This window comes from Mesoplodon densirostris, chromosome 17 (assembly GCF_025265405.1).
Source record: "Mesoplodon densirostris isolate mMesDen1 chromosome 17, mMesDen1 primary haplotype, whole genome shotgun sequence".
Taxonomy (NCBI): Eukaryota; Metazoa; Chordata; class Mammalia; order Artiodactyla; family Ziphiidae; genus Mesoplodon; species Mesoplodon densirostris.
This window is the reverse complement of record NC_082677.1, coordinates 12,026,758-12,048,080: the sequence shown is the minus strand read 5'-3', so window position 1 is coordinate 12,048,080 and position 21,323 is coordinate 12,026,758. Positions and strand designations below refer to the sequence as shown.

Below are 21,323 nucleotides of genomic sequence, written 5' to 3'. Positions count from 1 at the left end.
TCTGCGGCATGTGGGATCCTCCCAGACCAGGGCTCGAACCTGTGTCCCCTGCACCGGCAGGCAGATTCTCAACCACTGCGCCACCAGGGAAGCCCTATCTTCACTTTCTATATCACTTTTATATCATAGACCTTGGTATATATCATAGTTTCAATTTTATTGTAATTTTAGGTCACATATCTTTGGTTTACTCATGGATCCTTATTTCCACCTTGTCCCTGCTCCACTTCATGGCCTCTCTCTATGTATTTTCCTAGCTTTAATTTACGTTTCCGGAGGCAAGTATCAGAATGGTCCATCTCATCCCTCTTTGGACAAAGCTCTCCACATTAGGCCACCTCATGGGCTGCTTCCAAGCCTTTGGATTATCTGCTCTTGAGCTAGTTGCCTCTCTAGCTTGACAAGATGATATGGTGTAACATATAGCTGTTTAGGATTATACAGTAAGCAGAAAGTCTGCATAGGGAAATTTCTTTATGAAGGACTGTGAGCTGGGTCAACTAGGTGAAATATACAGTCCTCCCCACGTGACATACAATGTTTTTGTTGTACACAACGGCGACTGAAAAGTCACGATTAATACTTATTTTATTTCGGGGGAATATGTAATTCAGTTAATCAGAAGACAATGAATGCCATGAGAGGACCAGTAAAAAAGATTTCAAGATCAAACCATCTTCCAGAACTCAATCTGTGATTCCAGAACTGTGTGGTTTACTATTTCTTCCCTTTTTTCATCTGTAATCTTCAACTTGTGAAATTAATGCTCCACACACTTTTCAGGGATTGGAATAGATAAGAAAGAGCTATCGGACTTCTCTTTAGCTCTTCTTCCAGAAGTTTGTTCCTTTGCCTGTATGAGAGCAACTTTCTCAAGTGACCCTATACCATCTAATAGCATTCTTATGATTTTAAAAATATCCTAGAAGGCCTTAAGTTTGACATCATTACACTTGCTTTTAATAATATACCCATGATCTGCTCTGATAGTAACATTGCTATTTTATTTGGATTCTAGTTGGCTGTTAGCTAAAAATGTGCGTTCATCAAAACTTTTTGCTATTTTACGCTATATCGTGTTCAGCTCTTTAAAACTCAAGGTTTAAACAAAGCTGCAAATCAGATGCATTTTAAACTTTGATTTGAACTATCATGGTATTGTGGAAACAGGAATCAGCTTGGGTATAGTTCCCACCCTGCTGTGAACTTAGGACATTTGGGGCAAGTTCTTTCACCTCATCTTCATTTCCCACATCTGTAAAATGACTGAGGCAAACTATACAATTGCTAAGGTTTCCTACTATTCTAGAAAACCAATACTTACTCAACTGCAAGGTCCTGCCACTTAGCACATGGTAATTTAAGTCATTTTATGATGTTTATTAATTTATAGTGATGGCCTAGTGATGTTTATTAATTTATAGCAATGGCCCTTTGGACCAAACTTTAATTTATGTTAATTAATTTATAGTGATGGCCCTTTGGACCAAACTTTGCCAAGTGTTCATGATACTTAAGTCTAGAGTGGAAATAGAATGAGGGTACAAGAAGTGTTCTTTTAAGGTATTAAAAATTTTATTCAATTCTCCTATTTGTGTTTAGATTGTTTTGTTGTCACCTAGGTCTGGAAGATACATATGATTTTTTGCCCTAACTTAATAAGTGAAATTATTAGACCTTAACTTTACAGAAATCACTCAGAGGTAAGTATAGTTTCTGGCACCAAAACCTAAATTCTATTCAGTATCACCAGTAATGGATGCCAAAAGTATTTCTATAACTACTTATAGATACTCACTTTTTTTCTTTAAGGAAGAATGCATGCATTTCATATAGACAAATAATTCTTTTATGTGACTTTAAAAAGTAATGCAGAGAAATATAAAGTAACTTTCTATAAATTATTCCAAATGGAAACTGTTTGGAAATATTTTCCCCTGTTCTTTTTTTTTTTTTTTTAATATTTACTTATTTATTTATTTTGGCTGCGCCAGGTCTTAGTTGCAGCATGCAGGACCTTCGTTGCGGTGCAGGATCTTTAGTTGCAGCATATGGACTTCCTGGTTGCAGCATGCATGCAGGATCTAGTTCCCCAACCAGGGATTGAACCCCCCAGGCCCCATGCATTGGGAGCGTGGAGTCTTACCCACTGCACCGCCAGGGAAGTCCCTCTCCCCCATTCTTTTTTTTTTTTTTTTTTTTTTTTTTTGCGGTAAGCGGGCCTCTCACTGTTGTGGCCTCTCCCGTTGCGGAGCACTGGCTCCAGACGTGCAGGCCCAGCGGCCATGGCTCACGGGCCCAGCTGCCCCGCGGCACGTGGGATCTTCGCGGACCGGGGCACGAACCTGTGTCCCCTCCATCGGCAGGCGGACTCTCAACCATGGCGCCACCAGGGAAGCCCCCTCTCCCCCATTCTTTTTTTTTTTTGGTGGTACGCGGGCCTCTCACTGTTGTGGCCTCTCCCGTTGTGTAGCACAGGCTCCGGACGCGCAGGCTCAGCGGCCATGGCTCACGGGCCTAGCCGCTCCGCGGCATGTGGGATCTTCCTGGTCCGGGGCAGGAACCCGTGTCCCCTGCATCGGCAGGCGGACTCTCAGCCACTGCACCACCAGAGAAGCCCTCCCCCATTCTTAAGCTAACTATAGATATCAGGTACCGTGACTCATTTTATTAAATAATTACTAGATACTACATATGTATTTGTTTACTTTTTTATACCCTATTTTCTCTCTAAAAAGGATTGTTTCACCTTTTACTAAATATAGATATAAAAACAAGACTCATAAGATAAAAGATAAAAATAAAAGTTAAAGTTTTGCAAGATTCCCAACTAAGAAAAAGCTCTATCTTTAAGCTTTCTAGTAATCAGCACAAAGAAAGAGTTACACAGCTCTCATTTTTTTGTATAAGGAAATATACAAGTGGATAAAAAGCTGTACCTAATACTAAGCTCTGAAGGTAATTTGTCATGTAAAGCGTTATGAGGACTTGCAATTATTTATTGAAATAATCAGTGCAAAAATGATAGTTTGGGGTCTCTGTTTTAATACTGAAATATGTATCAATATCAGTATTTGGCTTTTTTGAAGAGTTCAGAATTCATAAAGCAAAATATCAGTAAACAGTATTTAATATATTAAAACAATTTTAATGTCTAAATATATTACAACATACTAAAAAGTACCATTTATAAAAACAGATACTAATGAATAATAATGATGATGTGGAGAAATTGGAACCCTCTTACACTGCTGGTGGGGTTGTAAAATAGCACCATCACTCTGAAAACAGTCTGTTGGTTCCTCAAAAGGTTGTGACCCAGCAATTCCATTCCTCTGTGTACAGCCCTAAGAAATGAAACATATGTGCACATAAAAATGTGTGTACAAATGTTTAGGGCAACATTATTCATAATAGCTAAAAAGTGGAAACAACCCAAATGTCCATCAACTGATGAATGGGTAAACAATTGTGGTATATCCAAACAATGGAATATTATTCAGCAGTAAAAAGGAATGAAGGACTGATGACATATGCTACAACATGGATGGACCTTGAAAACATTATCCTGAGTGCAAGAAGCCAGTCACAAGAGATCACATATTGTATGATTCCATTTATATGAAATGTCGAGAATAGACAAATCCATATGGACAGAAAATAGGTTAATAGTGGTAGCCGAAGGCTGGCAGGGCTGGGGGAAGGGTGGGTGATGGAGAATGACTGCTAACGTGTATAGGGTTTCTTGGGGGGGTGATGAAAATGTTCTAAAATTAATCATGGTGATAGTTGTACAACTTCATGAATGAACGAAAAAGCATGGAAAGCACCTTAACATGGGTTAATTGCATGTTATATGATTTATACCTCAATAAAGCTGTTATAAAAAAATGTTAAACATATGTTCACCTTCTAATATAAACTAGCAGATAAATTTTAATGAAATATTATTTGATCTTAGAAAATATGATCTTAAACATCAAAATGCATTGTCATTAGTGCCATTGTTGAGGCAGGAGTATATTATTATCATAGTTTTCCACCTAAGAAGCTGTTTCAGATACTACGCTAGTCAAAAGAACAATGAAGCTTATATGCTACTTCCCAGTATTTCCTTGACTTCTTTTGAATAATCCCATCTCTTGTTTAATACCCTTGTAGAGATATTTATAAAGCACCTTTTGACCTTTGACTAGGATTAGGTTTTTTTTTCTAATTTGTAGAGAGCTATATAGTTTTTGTTTCAAAAAAATTTTCTAGTTTTCATCATCTTCATTAGTTTTATCATGTATAGCTGGAGATTACAGTGCAGAGTTACTTATATCAATTTTAGTACTTTGAAAATCATATTCTACTGGACCAGAAACTTTATTTTGGACTCAGAATTATTTCTTGCAATAATTGGTTTCTTTTTGCTGTGTGCCCAAGTGAGAGCCTGTCTAGACCACATATTATATGTGATTTTTTAAAGTAAATTGAGTAATTGAATTATGGTTATTTCAAGTGTAAATAATTTAGATTTTTTATTTTTTTAATACCAGAATAACAGAATTATGACAACAGTGATGCTAGGATTTTTGGCATTTAAAGAGAGGTAAGCGTACCAGAATACTAAAAACTGCTATTAAAATCACTAAATGTGATTGAAGTATGAAAGTATCTTTAAAACAATAAAGCGCTATTTAAATGCAAGATCATATTTTGACAGTAGGGCACTATTTTCAAAACAAGTGAACATCGGATTAATCTGACCTATGAATTAGAAAAATCTTGAATTTATAGAGCATCCTTTTAACTTTATAAAGCAATTTCATATTTCTATCTCAGTTACAGAGAGAGTATTATCATCCAGAGAACTACCCAACAGTGAGATTATCATCATCGGCATTGTTCAAGCAGTGGCTAGGTGTCCCTTTGTCAGGGATGTTATAGAAAGGACTCCTGCAGTGGGTGGAAGTTGGATTCAATGACTGCCAATATCCCTTCTGATGCTAAGATACTGTGATTCCCTGCCCGTTTATCAGATAGGGAAACTAGAGCCAAAAATAACTCCCTAAAATACATGTTGGTTGCATCATATAGGCTGTGTATGTGTAGACTGTAAATATAAACTTTCAAAACTGGGCTGCTTTACCACTAGCCAAAACTAACAAAATCAGGTGTAATAGTATTAATGTCCATTTGTTAAATGTAAACTGAAATTAGATACCATTTTTCACCTATAAAATAAACAATGGTCTTCAAAAAGATAATTTTCAGTGCTAATAGATCTGAAGTGAAGTTCTAATATACTGCAGGTGGGAGTACAAATTCATATAATTCTTTTGGAAGACAATTTTATTCTTGAATAGCCTTAATGTTAATATGTTGACTTAATATTTGTACTTCTAGTAATCTATTCTAATGAAAAATCCTGCATATAGAAAACATACAAGGACAATCACTTTATCAGTATTATTTATAATACCCCAAAATGGATACTCTCTCGATGCACAATTATAGGGAGATGCTTAAGTGGACTGTGATTCATCCACATGGTTAAACATTATGCAGCAGTTAACATCTGCTATCTTATACTAAAATTCTTTCTTCTCATGTATTTCTTGCATTCTGAAGTACTTCAGTGTAATTTATCTCCAGCAGTTTAATGTAATGAATACTCTTATTCATCATTTGTCACCAGCTAGTTTAGTACCTAGTATAGGACATGCACTTAATAAATTTTGTTTAACTTAAATGGATGTTTGCAAAAGAGTTTATAGGATCATGGGAGGACTTAATGTTAGAATGTTAACACAATATACAGTGTCACACATAAAATATGATTTTAACGATTTAAAAATATAGGAGAGGCTACAAAAAGAGGGCTTTAGTCTACTGATAGTGCCAAAAATATGTTCTGTTACACAAATTTCCTGTCCAGCTCTACAGGGGAAGATGAGGTAGGCTCCAAGTGATGATTCACAGATAGGTGGAGAGGGAGGGAGGAAACTTGTGGAGTACTAGAAGGGAGCATGTTTTAACAAGCTAATAATTTAGGGGTGTTAACTTTCCTGTCTTAAGTTTCTACTCTGTAGAATGAAGATAGAACTAGTTGATTTCAAAGGTTCCTTTATGTGTATGTGATGGGGAAGGGGAGGGGGCTGGAAAACCCTTTTATTTGGAACAATTCTGATATCTTTTTTAAAAAAAACGTTTATTTGCTTTTTTAAAAAAATTTTTACTGGAGTACAGTTGATTTACAATGTTGTGTTAGTTTCAGGTGTACAGCAAAGTGAATCAGTTATATATACACATATATACACTCTTTTTTAGATTCTTTTCCCACATAGGTCATTACAGAGTATTGAGTAGAGTTCCCTGTGCTATACAGTAGGTCCTTATTAGTTATCTATTTTATATACAGTAGTGTGTATATGTCAATCCTAATCTACTCCCAGTTTATCCCTCTCCGCCCTTACCCCCTGGTAACCATAAGTTTGTTTTCAATTCTGATATCTTAATGTGACAAAAATAAGTACTAAAATCACATATAGCAAATCCATTTCTCTTACCTTGCTAGCCCTCATTTGATCGTGGTGTATGTGAAAAGTAAATCCTTTTTGTGAGTGAGTGTGTGTGTGTGTGTGTGTGTGTGTGTTAAGTTACTGAGATCTGGACTTGTTGAAGCAGCCTATGCTCACTAATATAGTATCAAACAATATTTTTAGTAAAGCTTACAAGTCTTTGGATATTGTTTTCAGTAGATAATGGTATCTTTCTTTGCAACTACATAGAGATAAATTCAGCCATTCATTGATAGCAATGGCCCCTGGCCTGCCTGCATCATTGAGTCAGAATCTAGAATTTCAATTGATATTTTTAAAGTGATTCTAACTCAGTGTATTTTCCAGTCTGCTGAACATAACCGGAATAATTTTTTTTTTTTTTTTTTTACTAAATAGAATCTCTTGCTCTTTCATCAATTTGTTTCTAGGATACTGCTCTTTAAAGCCTTGTACAAATGCTGCACAGTCTAAGCCAAATAGAGGCTGGGCCCAAACAACCGTGTAATGTACCAATCCATGTCTGAGGGGAAGATACCCTTAATCACTTTCACTCAGAAAAGGAAGAATGCACAGCATCACTGATCCATAGCGTTTATGGAATCCTGGGCAGACATGGTGAAAGCCCTCTTCCCTGGGAATGGGGTGGCTTCCTTGATCAGGCTCTGATTCTGCCTCCTGGTAGGAATGTTCTTCTCCATTTTTCTTAATGACCTCTAACTCTACTCCTTGGGGGTTTCTTTCATTTCAGTCTTCTTGTTCATATTTGAAGTAGGCAGTGGAGGTTAGACCCTCATTTAGAGATGCACAGCTTTTAGAGCTCATTTTCTGTTAGAACAAACTTGGGTTCCCATGGGTGGTGGCATCATAGTTCAAGTAGTCAAAAGCTTTTCAGTCTAAGTTTATGGTTTCTTGGATAATATAGCTCCATCAAAATGGTAGTCAATTCCATGTATAATAATGATAATTTTAGAACATGATTTGTTTCTTTGGCCTCTCTCTCTACCTAATGGCAGCTACCTTGCAGCTATTTGAAATAATAGGTTAGGATATAAAGTTAACACCCATAATCTGATCTTTGCCACAGGCTGTCTTAGTGGCCTCTTGTTGCTCAAAACCCTTCTCGGTCTTATCTCGTGCTTTTTGGCTCTCAGAGTTGTGTTGTTGGCCTTTCCAGCCCCTTATGCCCTTTGATGCCCCAAATTTCTAGATTCTCCCTGAGACTCTCTCTATTCCCTTTTCCTTGCAAAGTGGCTGATTATATCCCAAGCTCATTTTTTTCTTCTGCCTTGTCAAAGGCAGCCAGTAACATCAAGCACACATCATCTTCATCATCATCATCATTATTATTAAGCACTTGTTCTGCTGTGACATAATAGGGACTTCCAGGCTTCCATCGTCACATTGTGTCCCTGCCTCCCACTGCAGACCTGCTAAGTTAACACCATGCCACTTGTTTTAGTATTTTGTTAATGCAGCACCTAAATTCAAGTTATCAATATCTGCATTATGACTATAAGAAACAACTATAAGAAACAACAGACCTCAGAGGCTTCACACAGAGGTTTATTCTCTCTCACAATACAATCCATTCAGGTTTCAGCAGTTAAAAGAAAAGGATAAATAATCTTTATACCTTGAAAGAGAAAAGAGACTGGGAATGGGAGAGGAAAAGATTTCAAAATGATTGATAGTGTCTTAGGCTGGGTGATAGGTATATATACACTCATACTTCATAGTGTACATCTTTCATATATGTACTCTTGGACATGTATGAAATCTTTCATAATAAAAAAATAAAAATTCCTCCAGCTGACTTTAAATCATGTTAGTATACATGTAAGTATTTACAAGGAAAGTGTGAACATCATTTTTTTTCCTTCACCTCATCCCCACCTTCACATACCACAGACTTCTCTCCTTTAAGATTGTCTGGCTTGTTTGTGATGTAGAAATTCCACAGGACTTCAAGTCAGCAGTCTCTGTGGCTAAAGGAGAATGAGTGACTTTGTAACTACTGATCTCCTCAGGCAATACAGCCGTAGTAACCAGTGACTTCAGGGGAGCTGCTTCTAATGGTTCTGTTGTGTGGTTACCTGGGAGGATGTCTAGAAGATTAATCAACGTGGCAGTGCCTAGCCTCACTCTGGACCTTGAGTGACACAGCCTCCCTCATCCATAGTTATAATGTCACTTTGGTTTAGCTCCACATTTCCTAGTAAAGACTTTTGGTTAAAATGAGGCAGATCTGCCTCATCTTAATTCAGTAGAACTAAACCCTGTTGAAAGTGAATTGGTATATTGGGTGATGAGAAAACTGTCGCATGTTAGTGTAATTGGCTGCAGGGCATCATTAGGAGTTGGTGCTATTCTTTGACCTTCATCACTGCCTAAGGGCAATGGTTCCTAACTCGCTGGGAAAACATATATTTACTGATCACCCTCTATGTCCTGGCTACTAGGATACAAGGTGTAGTAAAATAATCCCTGCCTTATCACGCTACTTAAAATGAATTCTGATTGTTGAAGCAGAGATGTGAGATGGAGTTGGGAAGGCCTTGGGAATTTTCCTGTTGTCTTCTCAAATTAACCACAAAAGGAAAGTGCACGGCAGAGGGTAGTGTGGGAGAGACCCCAAGCCAGGATGAAGGAGAGTGTTCAGGGGTGAGTGTGCTAAACCTTACACCACGCAGTCACCAGAGCTGAACGTTCAGCTTAGGAGAACTGACCCAGAGTCAGAAAGGAGGCATGCGAACAGGAGGGGTCCTAGCCTCTTTGATACAGGGATAACAGGGAAAGTTTTTAGGTTGAAATCGGATCCAAAGAAGACCAAGGGATCAATGAGTTAGCAGCTGGGGAGGAGCAGAGGGAATATCTGGGGCAGTTCCCAAAGTAATGAGCTGTGCTCACAGGGGGCAGCTGGCCAATGCTGTCTTATCCTTTGCAGGTAGTTCAGGGCTTCTCCAGGCTTCAGGTGATTCATCGCTTCAGCACTATAGTCTCAAGAAAGAGGTTACTCTGTCTGCTTGGGGGGATCTTACACTGGGGAGAATGCCAGGACACTATCCGGGAATCTTGTTGACTTGATGTAGTTCAATCTAGTTGACCTGATTAAAAGCTGAACCTAGAAAGCCAGATAAGGGCAAGATAATGTGGGCCCTACCGCCACACTGAGGACTGAGAACTTAATTTGATAAGCAGAGGAGCCTTGCACGTGTTAAATGGGGAAGGGATGAGATTAAAACCGTCCTTTCCATCTTTCCTGTGTCCCCCCCCCCATACATAGTGGACACTATTACAACTGTGAGATACCAAGCTTGTCATTTTGGTGCCTGCAATATTTTTTCCTTTCCTCCAAACCTTCTCTTTTTCTTTCCATGGTGAAATGATGGCATTATGAAATAAAGGACAGAATGTAGACTTGGAGGCAGAAAGACCAGAATCCCAAATCTGCATACAGCAATCAGCTACTGAAATGACTTTCACTCATTCATTCAAATATTTTAGTGCCTGCTACGAGCCAGGCACTTTTCTAGGCCAAGGTGGTAGTAGTGGATAATACAGACAAATTTTCTCTTCTAGAGAGGGGAGAAAGACAAATAAAAACAAATACATATGCTGTATAACATTAGAAAAATGATGTAAAGAAAAAGAGAGCGAGGGGTTAGATTCTGATAGGAGTATCCAAGGAAGTGACATAACAAATCTACATGAAATGGAGAAATCTGGGGAAGAGCATTCCAAGCAGAAGGAGGAACAAGGGCAAAGTATTCTAGCTTTGTACTTACCTGGTATTTTAGGAAGAAGAGGCAGTGTGACGAGAGGTCACAAAAGGTCATAACAATAGCGAGAGGTAAAGTTGATGAAGTCAGATGGTATAAAGCCTTGTTAGACATGGAAAAGAATTTGGATTTTTTTCTGACAGGAGGGTTTTGAGAAAGTTAATAGTCTGACATATTTTAAAAGATTATTCTGGGGCCTCCCTGGTGGCGCAGTGGTTGAGAGTCCGCCTGCCGATGCAGGGGATACGGGTTCGTGCCCCGGTCTGGGAGGATCCCATATGCCGCGGAGCGGCTGGGCCCATGAGCCATGGCCGCTGGGCCTGCGCGTCCGGAGCCTGTGCTCCGCAACGGGAGAGGCCACAACAGTGAGAGGCCCGTGTACCGCAAAAAAAAAAAAAAAAAAAAAAAAAAAATTAAAAAAAAAAAAGATTATTCTGGTTATTCTATGATGAATTGCCTGAAAAGAGATTGGGGAAGATGGCAAAAGTGGAAGCAAAAATCACCTTCCTCAGTTAACTTTATGAAAATATCTTTGTTTATAATTGTATAATGGAACTTAATGGTTAGTCAAGTTATGGTAGACTCTTGGATTTAATACTCCAAAAATATTGCAAGCATAGTGTTTGAAAGTATATGCATTTTAAAAGTGAGTTCAGTGCATTAGTAAATGTAAGAAATTATTAGTAAAAATGGTTGAATTTAGTTAATTCTCTGGCTTTCAACGTCCGTAGTTACAGTCCTACCTACTTATGAGAACATTATTTGGGCCTCAGCATCTTTGCAAGGAAAGGACAATTAGGAAATCTCTAGGTTCTTATTGAGTTCTAAATTTCTGTGATTCTGAGAACAAGCCAGGTAAACAACAATACTGAACATAGCTTATATAGAACAGTTCCTATAAAATAGCTGGATGGAAAATTTCCAAACATTTTAAGCATAGGTTCTTCATGAGTTCATCTGAAGAGACCATGTGTACTGTATTACTTACAAATCTATTTGTAATTTGCATATTGTGAAAAATATACAATTATAATTTAGTTTTTGGGGAAATAATGTAATGCATATGCTATGAATGCTAATAATTTTAAGTGATTGGAAAACCATTTTCTAAGAGGCAGTTTGAATTGTTAATTTTGAATGCAACTTTTTAAATATATTTCTCTATGTAGAATTATTCTTGTTATATTTTATGATTCTTGGTATTCAGTTTTCCATCAAGACTATAAGTAGCATATTGTTACTCTAGGGAAGCACAGAAAGAGTCCATCTACCCATTTGTCTCCAATAATAAAAATGAGTATGATTCAAGAATGTTAAATGTGATAAAGAAATTAAATGGTTTATAATTCTATGCTGTAATTCAGAAGGTTTATAGTAGAGTCTCTCAACCTCAGTGCTAATGACATTTGGGGCCAGATAATTAATTCTCTGTTCTGGGAGGCTGTCCTGTGCATTGTGCGATGTTTAGCAGCATCCTTGGCCTCTACCCACTAGATGCCTGTTGTGACAATGAAAAAATGTCCCTTGGGAGACAAAAATCGCCCCCAGTGAGAGTCATTGTTTTATGATGTAGATGCCTGCTCATTTACAAAGTAAGCTTCTTTTTCTTTCTTTTAAGAGATTGGAAACTATTCAAATATCGAATCTGGTTCTTATGGAGCTTGGATCTTATATTCTTGATACTGAATATTATACTTGATATTATCTTTTTGCTTCCTCCAACACAGGAATGATTACTTCCTCTCACATAAGCTTAGGGGCATCGTCCACTCAAATGTAAAAGCCATGAGTCTGTGTCAGTTTCCACAATGTCTTTGTCACTTTTAGCATCAGACTTGCTAATCTAGACCTTTAGGTCAAGGCAAAACTGATTGCCAGACTGGGGGAAGTGCTCAGAGTTGCCTCAGTTCACCCCTACACCAGTGCCTGGGCATGATTTCACCTCTGCTGATATTGTTGGGCAAACTAACTGCTTCACAGATGTTTAGCTAGACACTCTCAGTTCCTGATGAGGTGGGAAAGCAATCAAGAACCAAAATTCGTATCTATTAAAATGTGTACATTTACTTCCAAAAACAGTGCAGAATGATCCCAGCAGAAATTTATCTGCACTTTTCTCCCCATGAAAATCGTAGACAACCACTATATTTTTGCATGCTGTCATGATCTAAATCAGAACACACCCGCCACCTGCTCAGGAAACAGGAGGCTTACCCAGAGATCAGAGATGGTGGTTCAGGTAGAGCCTGTGCATATTACATGTTCAAGTAAGGTCAAGAGTCTAGGCAAATCCAGAGTGACAAACACCGTAAGATACCATCACCCCCTCACCCCCACCGACTTTTAGCAATGGGAACAGTAGTAAAGACAAGAGGAAGGATCCCCTACAGGTCCTGGCACTCCATGGATCTCAGTAAAATGTCTAGCAAGGCCGAACAAAGCGGATTACATAGCAGCCGCCACCTGGAGATTTCTCACTTGAGAAAATGAGGACAATATTTGTTGACTCACAGGACAACATGAAATGCTTCTAAAATTTTTAGGTTCTTAGTAGTTTGTAAAGAAAGCACCATTAACAGTCCTCAACCTTCCCTGTCCTCTCATATGTTTGTCTTGGAAAAAGAAAAAAATCCAGTTTGCTAATTCCTAATATTTAAACTTGAAAGCGTTCCCATAAGACACTCTGAAGACTTTTAGACAAGCCCTTGCGCCCCTCCACGCGCCCCAAGGCGGGGAGTGGCAGTTCCTCCTGAGGCCTGAGCTGTGTGATGTCCCGGGGGCACGTGGAATGGAACTTTGGGTGGGCAGCGCTCCAGTGACGGGGTCTCCTTAGGACCTGCAGGGCACCTTGGGGCCGCCCATCCCCGGGTACCCCACCCCCGGAAGCACTCCCCCGGCCCCGGTCCGGCCGTGACCCTCGGAGCAGCAGCGGGAGGCAGGGCCACTTTAAGGGCGGGCCGGGGGCGGGCGTCCCGCAGCTTCGGGCACGAAGCCATTGGCGCGCGGCTGGCGGCGGACGCGACCGGCTGGCTGCGAGCTCCTACCGTGGCGAGGCTGCCCCAGGACCCGCACGTGGGCAACGGGCCATGGCGGACTCAATTATCCGCCCGGAGCTCGGCCAAACCTGTGAGCAGGTAGGAGGCGGAGGAGGAGGAAGGGGAGGCAGCTGCGTTTAAAACCGCGCGCGGGCCGGCGCGGCGACCCAGTGGGGCGGCACAGCCACGCCGGGCGCAGGCCAATACGTCTGGGGACGGCCCGGGGGCCGCTGCGGGGCGCGAGCCATTCCCGGCCGCTTCCCCGGGCGTCCCGTCTCGCTCCTGGGGCCCGACGGCGGGCGCCTGCCCACCTCGAGGACGGAGCGGAGGCCCGAGGAGGGAGGGCGACAGGACTGTGTCACAGAGTCACCCCGTCGAGCTCTTGACTCTCGTCAACCCAAACCCGTCTTCCGGCCCCAGACCGTTGGTGGGGCGACGCGGGAGCAAGACGTCGTAGAGTAGATATTCGGGCTGGTGGCCGGATAAAAACGGGAGTGACAACTTTGGTTTCAGCCTGAATATAGGAAAGTTGATTTCACACTTTTCAGTTTGAGTGTAGGAAAGTTTATTCAACATATTGAATATGGAAAAGTTGATCTTCAGCTATCTTGTATGCACAGCTCTAAGTGCCTTTTTTCGTTGTGCTCACTGCCGTGGCGTCCAGAGTGTCCTTGTACTGCCCTCTCCGCGCTGACCCTCAAACAGGCAGACGTGTGTAGAGACCGTGCCGTTGGCGGGAAGACGCGTCTGCCCTCTTCACACATTCGCCCACCCTCCCTGGAAGTCAAAAGGCCCCTTGGCCTCTTTTGGACGCACCTTATTTATCATCCCCTCGGCAGACGCACAGAATCATTTTGGTGACTGTTTTCGATAAAAATGAAAGCAGCCCACTAGAAAGGAAGCATAAACAAAACCCCACCGACCCCAGAAAGCAAGGTGACCTGGTGTTGGCTTTCTTCTGAGTATTTCACGTCTTCATAAATGTGAGAGGGAAACCTTTTGCGCTGCTTAAGTTTCGTTACCCCTGAGAATGTTCTGCATACTTAAATCTCCTCCTTAAGAACAAGCGTTCTGAACCGAATCCCTACAACTTGGAGTGGGCCGAGTTTGAGAGGTTTTTTCTTAATTATTTAAAAATGGAGGCACCTATTTAAACTCAGAGGAAAAACAGTATTTTGGGGCTGCAGGATTAGGCAAAGCTGCACAAAATGGAACTCTGAATAAAATATTATCGAGTAGTACATAAATAACTGTGGCTTCCCACCCTTAAGAGTCTGAAGCCCCAACTGAACCTTTTGTTTGGGAGAGCTCACTCAGTTTCTCCAGATAGAGCTGCTTAAATCCCTTGACTCCTGGGGAAACTGGAGGCCAACAATTGCCCCGTGAGGGCATCAGCCCTGCAGCTGCTGCTAGTTGTCAGTGCTGCTCCCAGTGATAAGAGTGACATAAATAACAGCTCACTAAAATGTAGGAGTGATTTGCTTTAAGCACTTCAGCACCTGCTGTTACTAATTAAGGGTTTAGCCTGCCACAGATTGCAAATGGAAATCCAGTGTTTTAAAAATGGCAGAGACTGGAGTGCCCTGCGTCTTCCCCTGATCTCAGAAATCAGAGTGGATGAAGAGCACTGGTGGCAATGATGTCGCATTGTAAAAACTGCCCACACTTAACAGATCTACAACAAGATGTAGTCGTGTTTATCCCTGAGTGCTGGACTTCGATGCTTTTTATTTTCTCTTTAGACTGTTTTGAATTTTCCAACCTTCCACAATGAATATGTATTGCTTTTGTTAAAAGAGGGCAGTAAGCAATTCAAATAGGAAAAAAAATTCCACCAAAGGAGGGCTAGCATTGGTTCAAATCACGATGCTCACAGGTGAAAATCTTAAGAGTACTAAAAGCAGTTTTCCTGAGCCTAATGTACTAGAACGTTTTATTCATTTTCCTTTTATTCTTATCTGTGGATCCTTCTCATCACCTGTGCTCATATTACACCATCAACAAGATATTTTTAACTATATAAATATTCCAATTGAAGTTGATTAGAAGCTATTCAGTTAATTTGAATTACCTGGGGATAGTGGACCAGGGCCGTGTTCTGAATTGTCTGATTAGGAACATTCCTAGTGTGACGGTTTTGTGGGGCGGGGACGAAGCCTGGGGCAGGAGAGCACATCAGTTCTTTCCAGAGCTGCTTTATTCCCTGCCCCTCTGTGTCCTGCTGCCAAGCACTGCCAAACCTTTGATTCCGGCACAGAAGGACCGGTGAGTGATACTTGGCTTTCTCATCCCTTTCCGGATCTCTTTCCCCCTCTCCTCAGTTTCTCCCCAGTACCCGGGTTCTGCCCTTCAAAGCTCGCTCTAGACTTCTCTCCACAAGACTGGCTGAGTGATTCTGGAGAATTTGGGAACTGGGCCTCTGAGGGGAATGTGGTCAGAAGCGCTACGTGCTATCCAGGAAAGGGCTCAAGTGAGCAACTGATGCCTGTTGTTCAAAACTTACCTTTGCTTCTCAGTTGGCCCTGTGTCCCGAGCCCTGTGGCTCAGGTAATGCAGAGAGCAGTTTGGTTTTAGGGCTGTTTTCACTGTCTGACACAGATACATTTTCTTTTTACTTCTATCTCGCCATCTCCCCTTCCCCATCAGGTTGATTTGATGGGTTTTGTGCTGGGGTTTGGTATTACCTGAGAACACATGGCAATAACTACCACCTACAGGGCATTGTACAAACATTACTCCTTATAACAGTCTTGTGATGTAAGTATTATTGCCCCCCAGATGAGGATCACATTAGTATCTTACTCAGAGCCGCTAGTTAGTGGCTGGACAGGCGGCAGACGCCGTTCTGCACACCTCGAAAGCCTTTGCCTTCTTCCCACTGCATCAGACTGTTAAAAAAGGATCAGTAATAGCTTTGGTAGAACTGGGCACATCCACTGTTTTCCCTGTGGAAAAGGACTGAAAGCCAGACTTTCTTATCATCGGGAAAAAAAAAAAAAAGCCTCCTGGAATGTAAGCCCCATGAGGGCAGAGAGCTTGTCTGTCCACCTTGAATTCCCAGCACAGCATCTGCCCTGTTGTAGGGGCTTAATAAATATCTGTGGCAAGACTACATAGACATCAAACGTATTTATGCAGATGCATAAAAGTGGCAGGAGGTTCTAAAGGAAAAAGAAAATAAACTTTTCTAATAGCAAGGTTCACAAGTGATTCATAGCCTGGGATATCCTGGTTTATATGGGTTTTTTTTTTTAGTGTAATTATTAATAGCACCCCCTTTCTCAAGTGTCTCAGTTTGGAAGGTAAATTAAATGGTCACCCCATCTGTAGAAGGAGGTTATTTTCGGACATGCATAGGTTGCTTCAGTTAACCTGGTTAAGTAAAAAACAAAAAGATAATCACTCCTTTTATGACCACTCATTAATGACTGTTTTTTTTTTTTTTTTTTTTTTTTTGTGGTACGCGGGCCTCTCCCTGTTGTGGCCTCTCCCGTTGTGGAGCACAGGCTCCGGACGCGCAGGCTCAGCGGCCATGGCTCACGGGCCCAGCCGCTCCGCGGCATGTGGGATCTTCCCGGACCGGGGCACGAACCCATGTCCCCTGCATCGGCAGGCGGACTCTCAACCACTGCGCCACCAGGGAAGCCCGATCATTAATGACTGTTTCAATGCTTGGCATTTGCTTCAAAGGCAGTGTAATTGTCTAGAAGAAATCCTGTGCCATAGCAGAGATTCACAAACACTCTTCACTCAAAAGCGTCACAGCGGCTTAGAGTCCCCCCTTCCTCCAAGTGCCACTGGGAATGAGGAATGTTTATAAAATGAAAAGGAAACACTCTAGAAGGTTCCTGATACTCTCTAATGCAGAAATTCCAAATTTCAAAGGTCATTTGAAAGTGTTATGCTGTCTTCTTAGAATGTAGAAGGACATGAGGCTGGTGACATGGGTTGATGTTAGGCTATGAAAGGCCACGCTAAGGAGTCTGAATTTTTGTTCTGTTTAAAATAGGGTTGGGTGGGTGAGTGGGATTGGCAGGCAATGATGAATTGAGCACACCTATCAACGTTCCAGCCACCCCAGTCTCCCTGGCAGGAGATACTTAACAGTATGTCCATACCTTCAGCAAGTAAATATCATTGAAAGGAAAAAAAAAAGTGAGGGGCATTCTAAATTAAAAGTCCCAGGAGGGGGCTTCCCTGGTGACGCAGTGGTTGGGAGTCCGCCTGCCGATGCAGGGGACACGGGTTCGTGCCCTGGTGCGGGAGGATCCCACATGCCGTGGAGCGGCTGGGCCTGTGAGCCATGGCTGTGGAGCCTGTGCGTCCGGAGCCTGTGCTCCGCAGCGGGAGAGGCCACAACAGTGAGAGGCCCGTGTACCGCAAAAAAAAAAAAAAAAAAAAAAAAAAAGTCCCAGGAGGGCTTCCCTGGTGGCGCAGTGGTTGAGAGTCCGCCTGCTGATGTAGGGGACATGGGTCCGTGCCCCAGTCTGGGAGGATCCCACATGCCACGGAGCGGCTGGGCCCGTGAGCCATGGCCGCTGAGCCTGCGCGTCCGGAGCCTGTGCTCCGCAACGGGAGAGGCCACAGCAGTGAGAGGCCCGCATACCGCAAAAAAAAAAAAAAAAAAAAAAGTCCCAGGAGACATAGCAACCATGTGCAACTCATAGTCCTTAATGGGATCTTGGTTTGAGCAAAATAGCTCTCTCTGAACACTAAAAAAAAAAAAAAAAAAAAAAATCCACAGGAAAGCTTGAAATTTAGAAAGCAGATGGGATCAAATTGCTACCAAAACAAAAGTGGAAAAAGAAAAACAAAACACAGCATAAAAGACATAGAGAAGAAATGCCCCAGTAAAACAATTCTAGTGATAGTGCAGGCAGAATGTTAGCAGAAGCAAAGATGAAATGGGCCTGAGGGTGCTTCCCTGGTAAAGGATTAGCTGTGGGCAGAACCCCTGGGCCGGCTGGGGCCCTGGATTTCTTCACCCCTGGGCTGTACCCCTTCACTCCTGCTACAGCCAGAGCAACGGGACTTTTAACCAGAGAATCAAACCCAGGCACTGCTCCTTCTAAAGAAAATGAACTCTACGTGGGACACGGGCTCCTGGTATTGGTCGTTTCCAGACCTCTACAACTGACAAGGGTGAAAGGAAAGGCAGCTCTGCCCAGGAGAGAAATAAGCCAAAGTTGTTGGTTTTCAGAGTAAAGCCTGCCTATATTTTGACAAATAGCTGGTCCCAGCCACTTTGCTCTCCAGCCTTTCTTCCATCATCCCTACCATTCACACCAAACCCACAGTTTAGAAGAAACAGTGACTGGGGAAGCACACCACCCCAGCTGCAGGGGAAACTGCTCATACATGTCAGCTGAGCCCTTGAGTCATATTTACGTTTGGATAACCAAGGATCACCAGACAACTATTCCAGAGGCAGATTATAAAGGGGATAGAAAAAACTTAAAATTTCTAATTTGTATGTTCACAGGGGATATCATGTCCTAAAAATAGCAGGTTATGATAAATTATCAAAAGAGAGAAAAAAGTCTTAGAAATGAGCAATTCATGTTAAATTAACTGAAATTGTAAAAGTCTTTAGAAGGACTAAAGCCTGAGCTGGTGATATGAACAATAAACTTAAGAAAGTCTTGCAGAAGTTGAGACTTGAAGGATCAATTTAGGATGTCCAGCATCTAATAGAAGGTTTCCAAGGATAGACAAAGGCAACAGAGGAGGAAATAATCAAAGAAATAATAGAAGGAAATTTCCAGAGCCAAAGATCCACTGAATGCCAAGTGGGCTGAGGGTGAGTAAGGTCCGTCCCCAGACACATCCTAGGAAATGATCAGAATCCACAGCATAAGAGAAAAGCACTGAAAGAAAAACAAGGCAGCTTTTTCTTTTCATCACCAACTCTGGTTGTGAGAAGAAAATGTCCCAGTATCTTCAAAGGTCAGAGACAAACAGATTTTGACTTGTAGGAGTATTTTGACTATAAAGCTAGCACTGAATTGTGAGCCCTAATGCCACTTAAAGAACATAAATAAGGAGTTTAACTCCCAAAGTATTGTAGGAGCAGCAGGAGGGAAAAAGGACAATTTGATCAGCCTAACAGGAAGCGTGGGAAAAAAAAATTACAGTAAGTGGGAAACTTGAAATAACAAATGAAGGAAATAAGACCATTTCATGTTAAGTTATGAATGTTTCACAATTAATTACATTACATTGATTACCTTAGTTAATGTTCATTAGCTAGTGTCATTAATGTAAGTAATTACTTATTTAAAACTTATTAATTACTTAAAAACTGAAATCTCAGATTGGAAAAAACCTAAAAAAGTCAAATATATTTTATTTAAAAAATTCATACAAAATCAAAATGATACAGAAAACCTCAAAATAAAGGTATAAAAAACTAAGTGCTGTATATCACAAAAAAATAAAATTTCAGGTGAAAAGCATTAAAAAGGACAAAGATATATTTTATATATAGTTTTTTCTCTATAATTACATGATATTTATATGTTAATACATACTACATAAACATTGTAGATCATTATATAGTATAAAGTATTATTATATATTTATATGAATATGTAAAATTGTTATGAACCTTTATGTACCTAATGCATAGTTTATTTATAGAGTCTATAGTTAGAGAAATTGATAAATTGACAAACTGTAATTAGCAAGGGCAGGTTTTATACATCTACCTCATAAACTGAAAGACCAAGTAAAACTAAAATAAGAAAACAACGAGCAAGTTCAGTCTGAAAGCTATGTAGAGGCTGCATGCCTAACAGAAAATACACATTGTTTTCAAGTATCCATGGAACATTAAAAATTGTGTATTAAGTCACAGAGAAAATATCAACCAATTCTAAAAAGTAGAAGTCATATAGTGTGCATCCACTTTTGACAATGCACTGAAATAAGAAATGAGTCAGTAGCCAAATAAATTTTTAAAAACCAAAACACTATCCACTTGAAAATTAACATCTTTATATAGGAGTTTAATATAACTCTTAGGTTAAAATGGGAATATAAACTGAAATTATATAAACTAGCAATGAATGAACATGACCACAATATATCAGAATTTGTAGGGTACAACAAAGTGCCACTTGAATGATGGCGTCATTCAATAGAACTTTCTGCAATGATGAAACTATTCTATAATTATGCTGAAATGGTAGTCACTTGCCATATGTGGATACTGAGCACTTGAAATGTGGCTAGTGTAACTGAACTGATTTCACACTTTAATTGTAATTAACATAAAATAACCACATATTGAACCACATAGTTCTAGTCTCTAATAAAGCATTACCAGAAAAAGAAGATAGAAAAAAATTTAATTATATATTAATCTCTAGTTGGAGCTTCCCTGGTGGTGCAGTGGTTAAGAATCTGTCTGCCAATGCAGGGGACACAGGTTCGAGCCCTGGTCCGGGAAGATCCCACATGCCACGGAGCAACTAAGCCCATGTGCCACAACTACTGAGCTTGCGCTCTAGAGCCTGCAGGCCACACTACTGAAGCCCACGTGCCTAGAGCCCGTGCTCCGCAACAAGAGAAGCCGCCGCAATGAGAAGCCCGTGCACGGCAACAAAGAGTAGACCCCGCTCACTGCAACTAGAGAAGGCCCCCCGCACGGGGCAACAAAGACCCAATGCAGCCAAAAATAAATAAATAATATAAAGAAATATAATTTCTAGTTGGAAAGCAAGCAAGATGAACTCAACGCAAGTAATAAATGTTGTATAAATTTAAAAATTAATACATTTGAAAAGAAATGAAATGGATTTTTAAAAATATATGTGAATAAAATTCACTTAAGAAAGGCAGAACACTTATTTTACTAGTAAGCATTAAGGAACTGTAGAAGGTAGTCTAAAACCTACCTTTATAAATGACTTCAGGCTCAGATTTCACAGACAAGTTTTACCTAAACTTCAAGAAGCCAA

At 40.8% G+C, this 21,323-nt stretch overlaps 1 protein-coding gene across 2 annotated transcripts in view; it reads left to right on the top strand.

The window, feature by feature from the left end:
• Positions 1–21,323, top strand: part of LOC132477540 (spermatogenesis- and oogenesis-specific basic helix-loop-helix-containing protein 2-like) — a 78,318-nt gene that overhangs the window by 23,468 nt on the left and 33,527 nt on the right. Inside the window, exon 1 of one of the 2 annotated variants that reach the window (XM_060079940.1) lies at positions 16,924–17,015. The exons of the other annotated variant lie outside the window; for it this stretch is intronic. Within the exon in view, the coding sequence (XP_059935923.1) occupies positions 16,924–17,015 (92 nt within the window). Of the gene's footprint in view, positions 1–16,923; positions 17,016–21,323 lie in introns of those variants that run through there. 2 annotated transcript variants of the gene reach the window in all.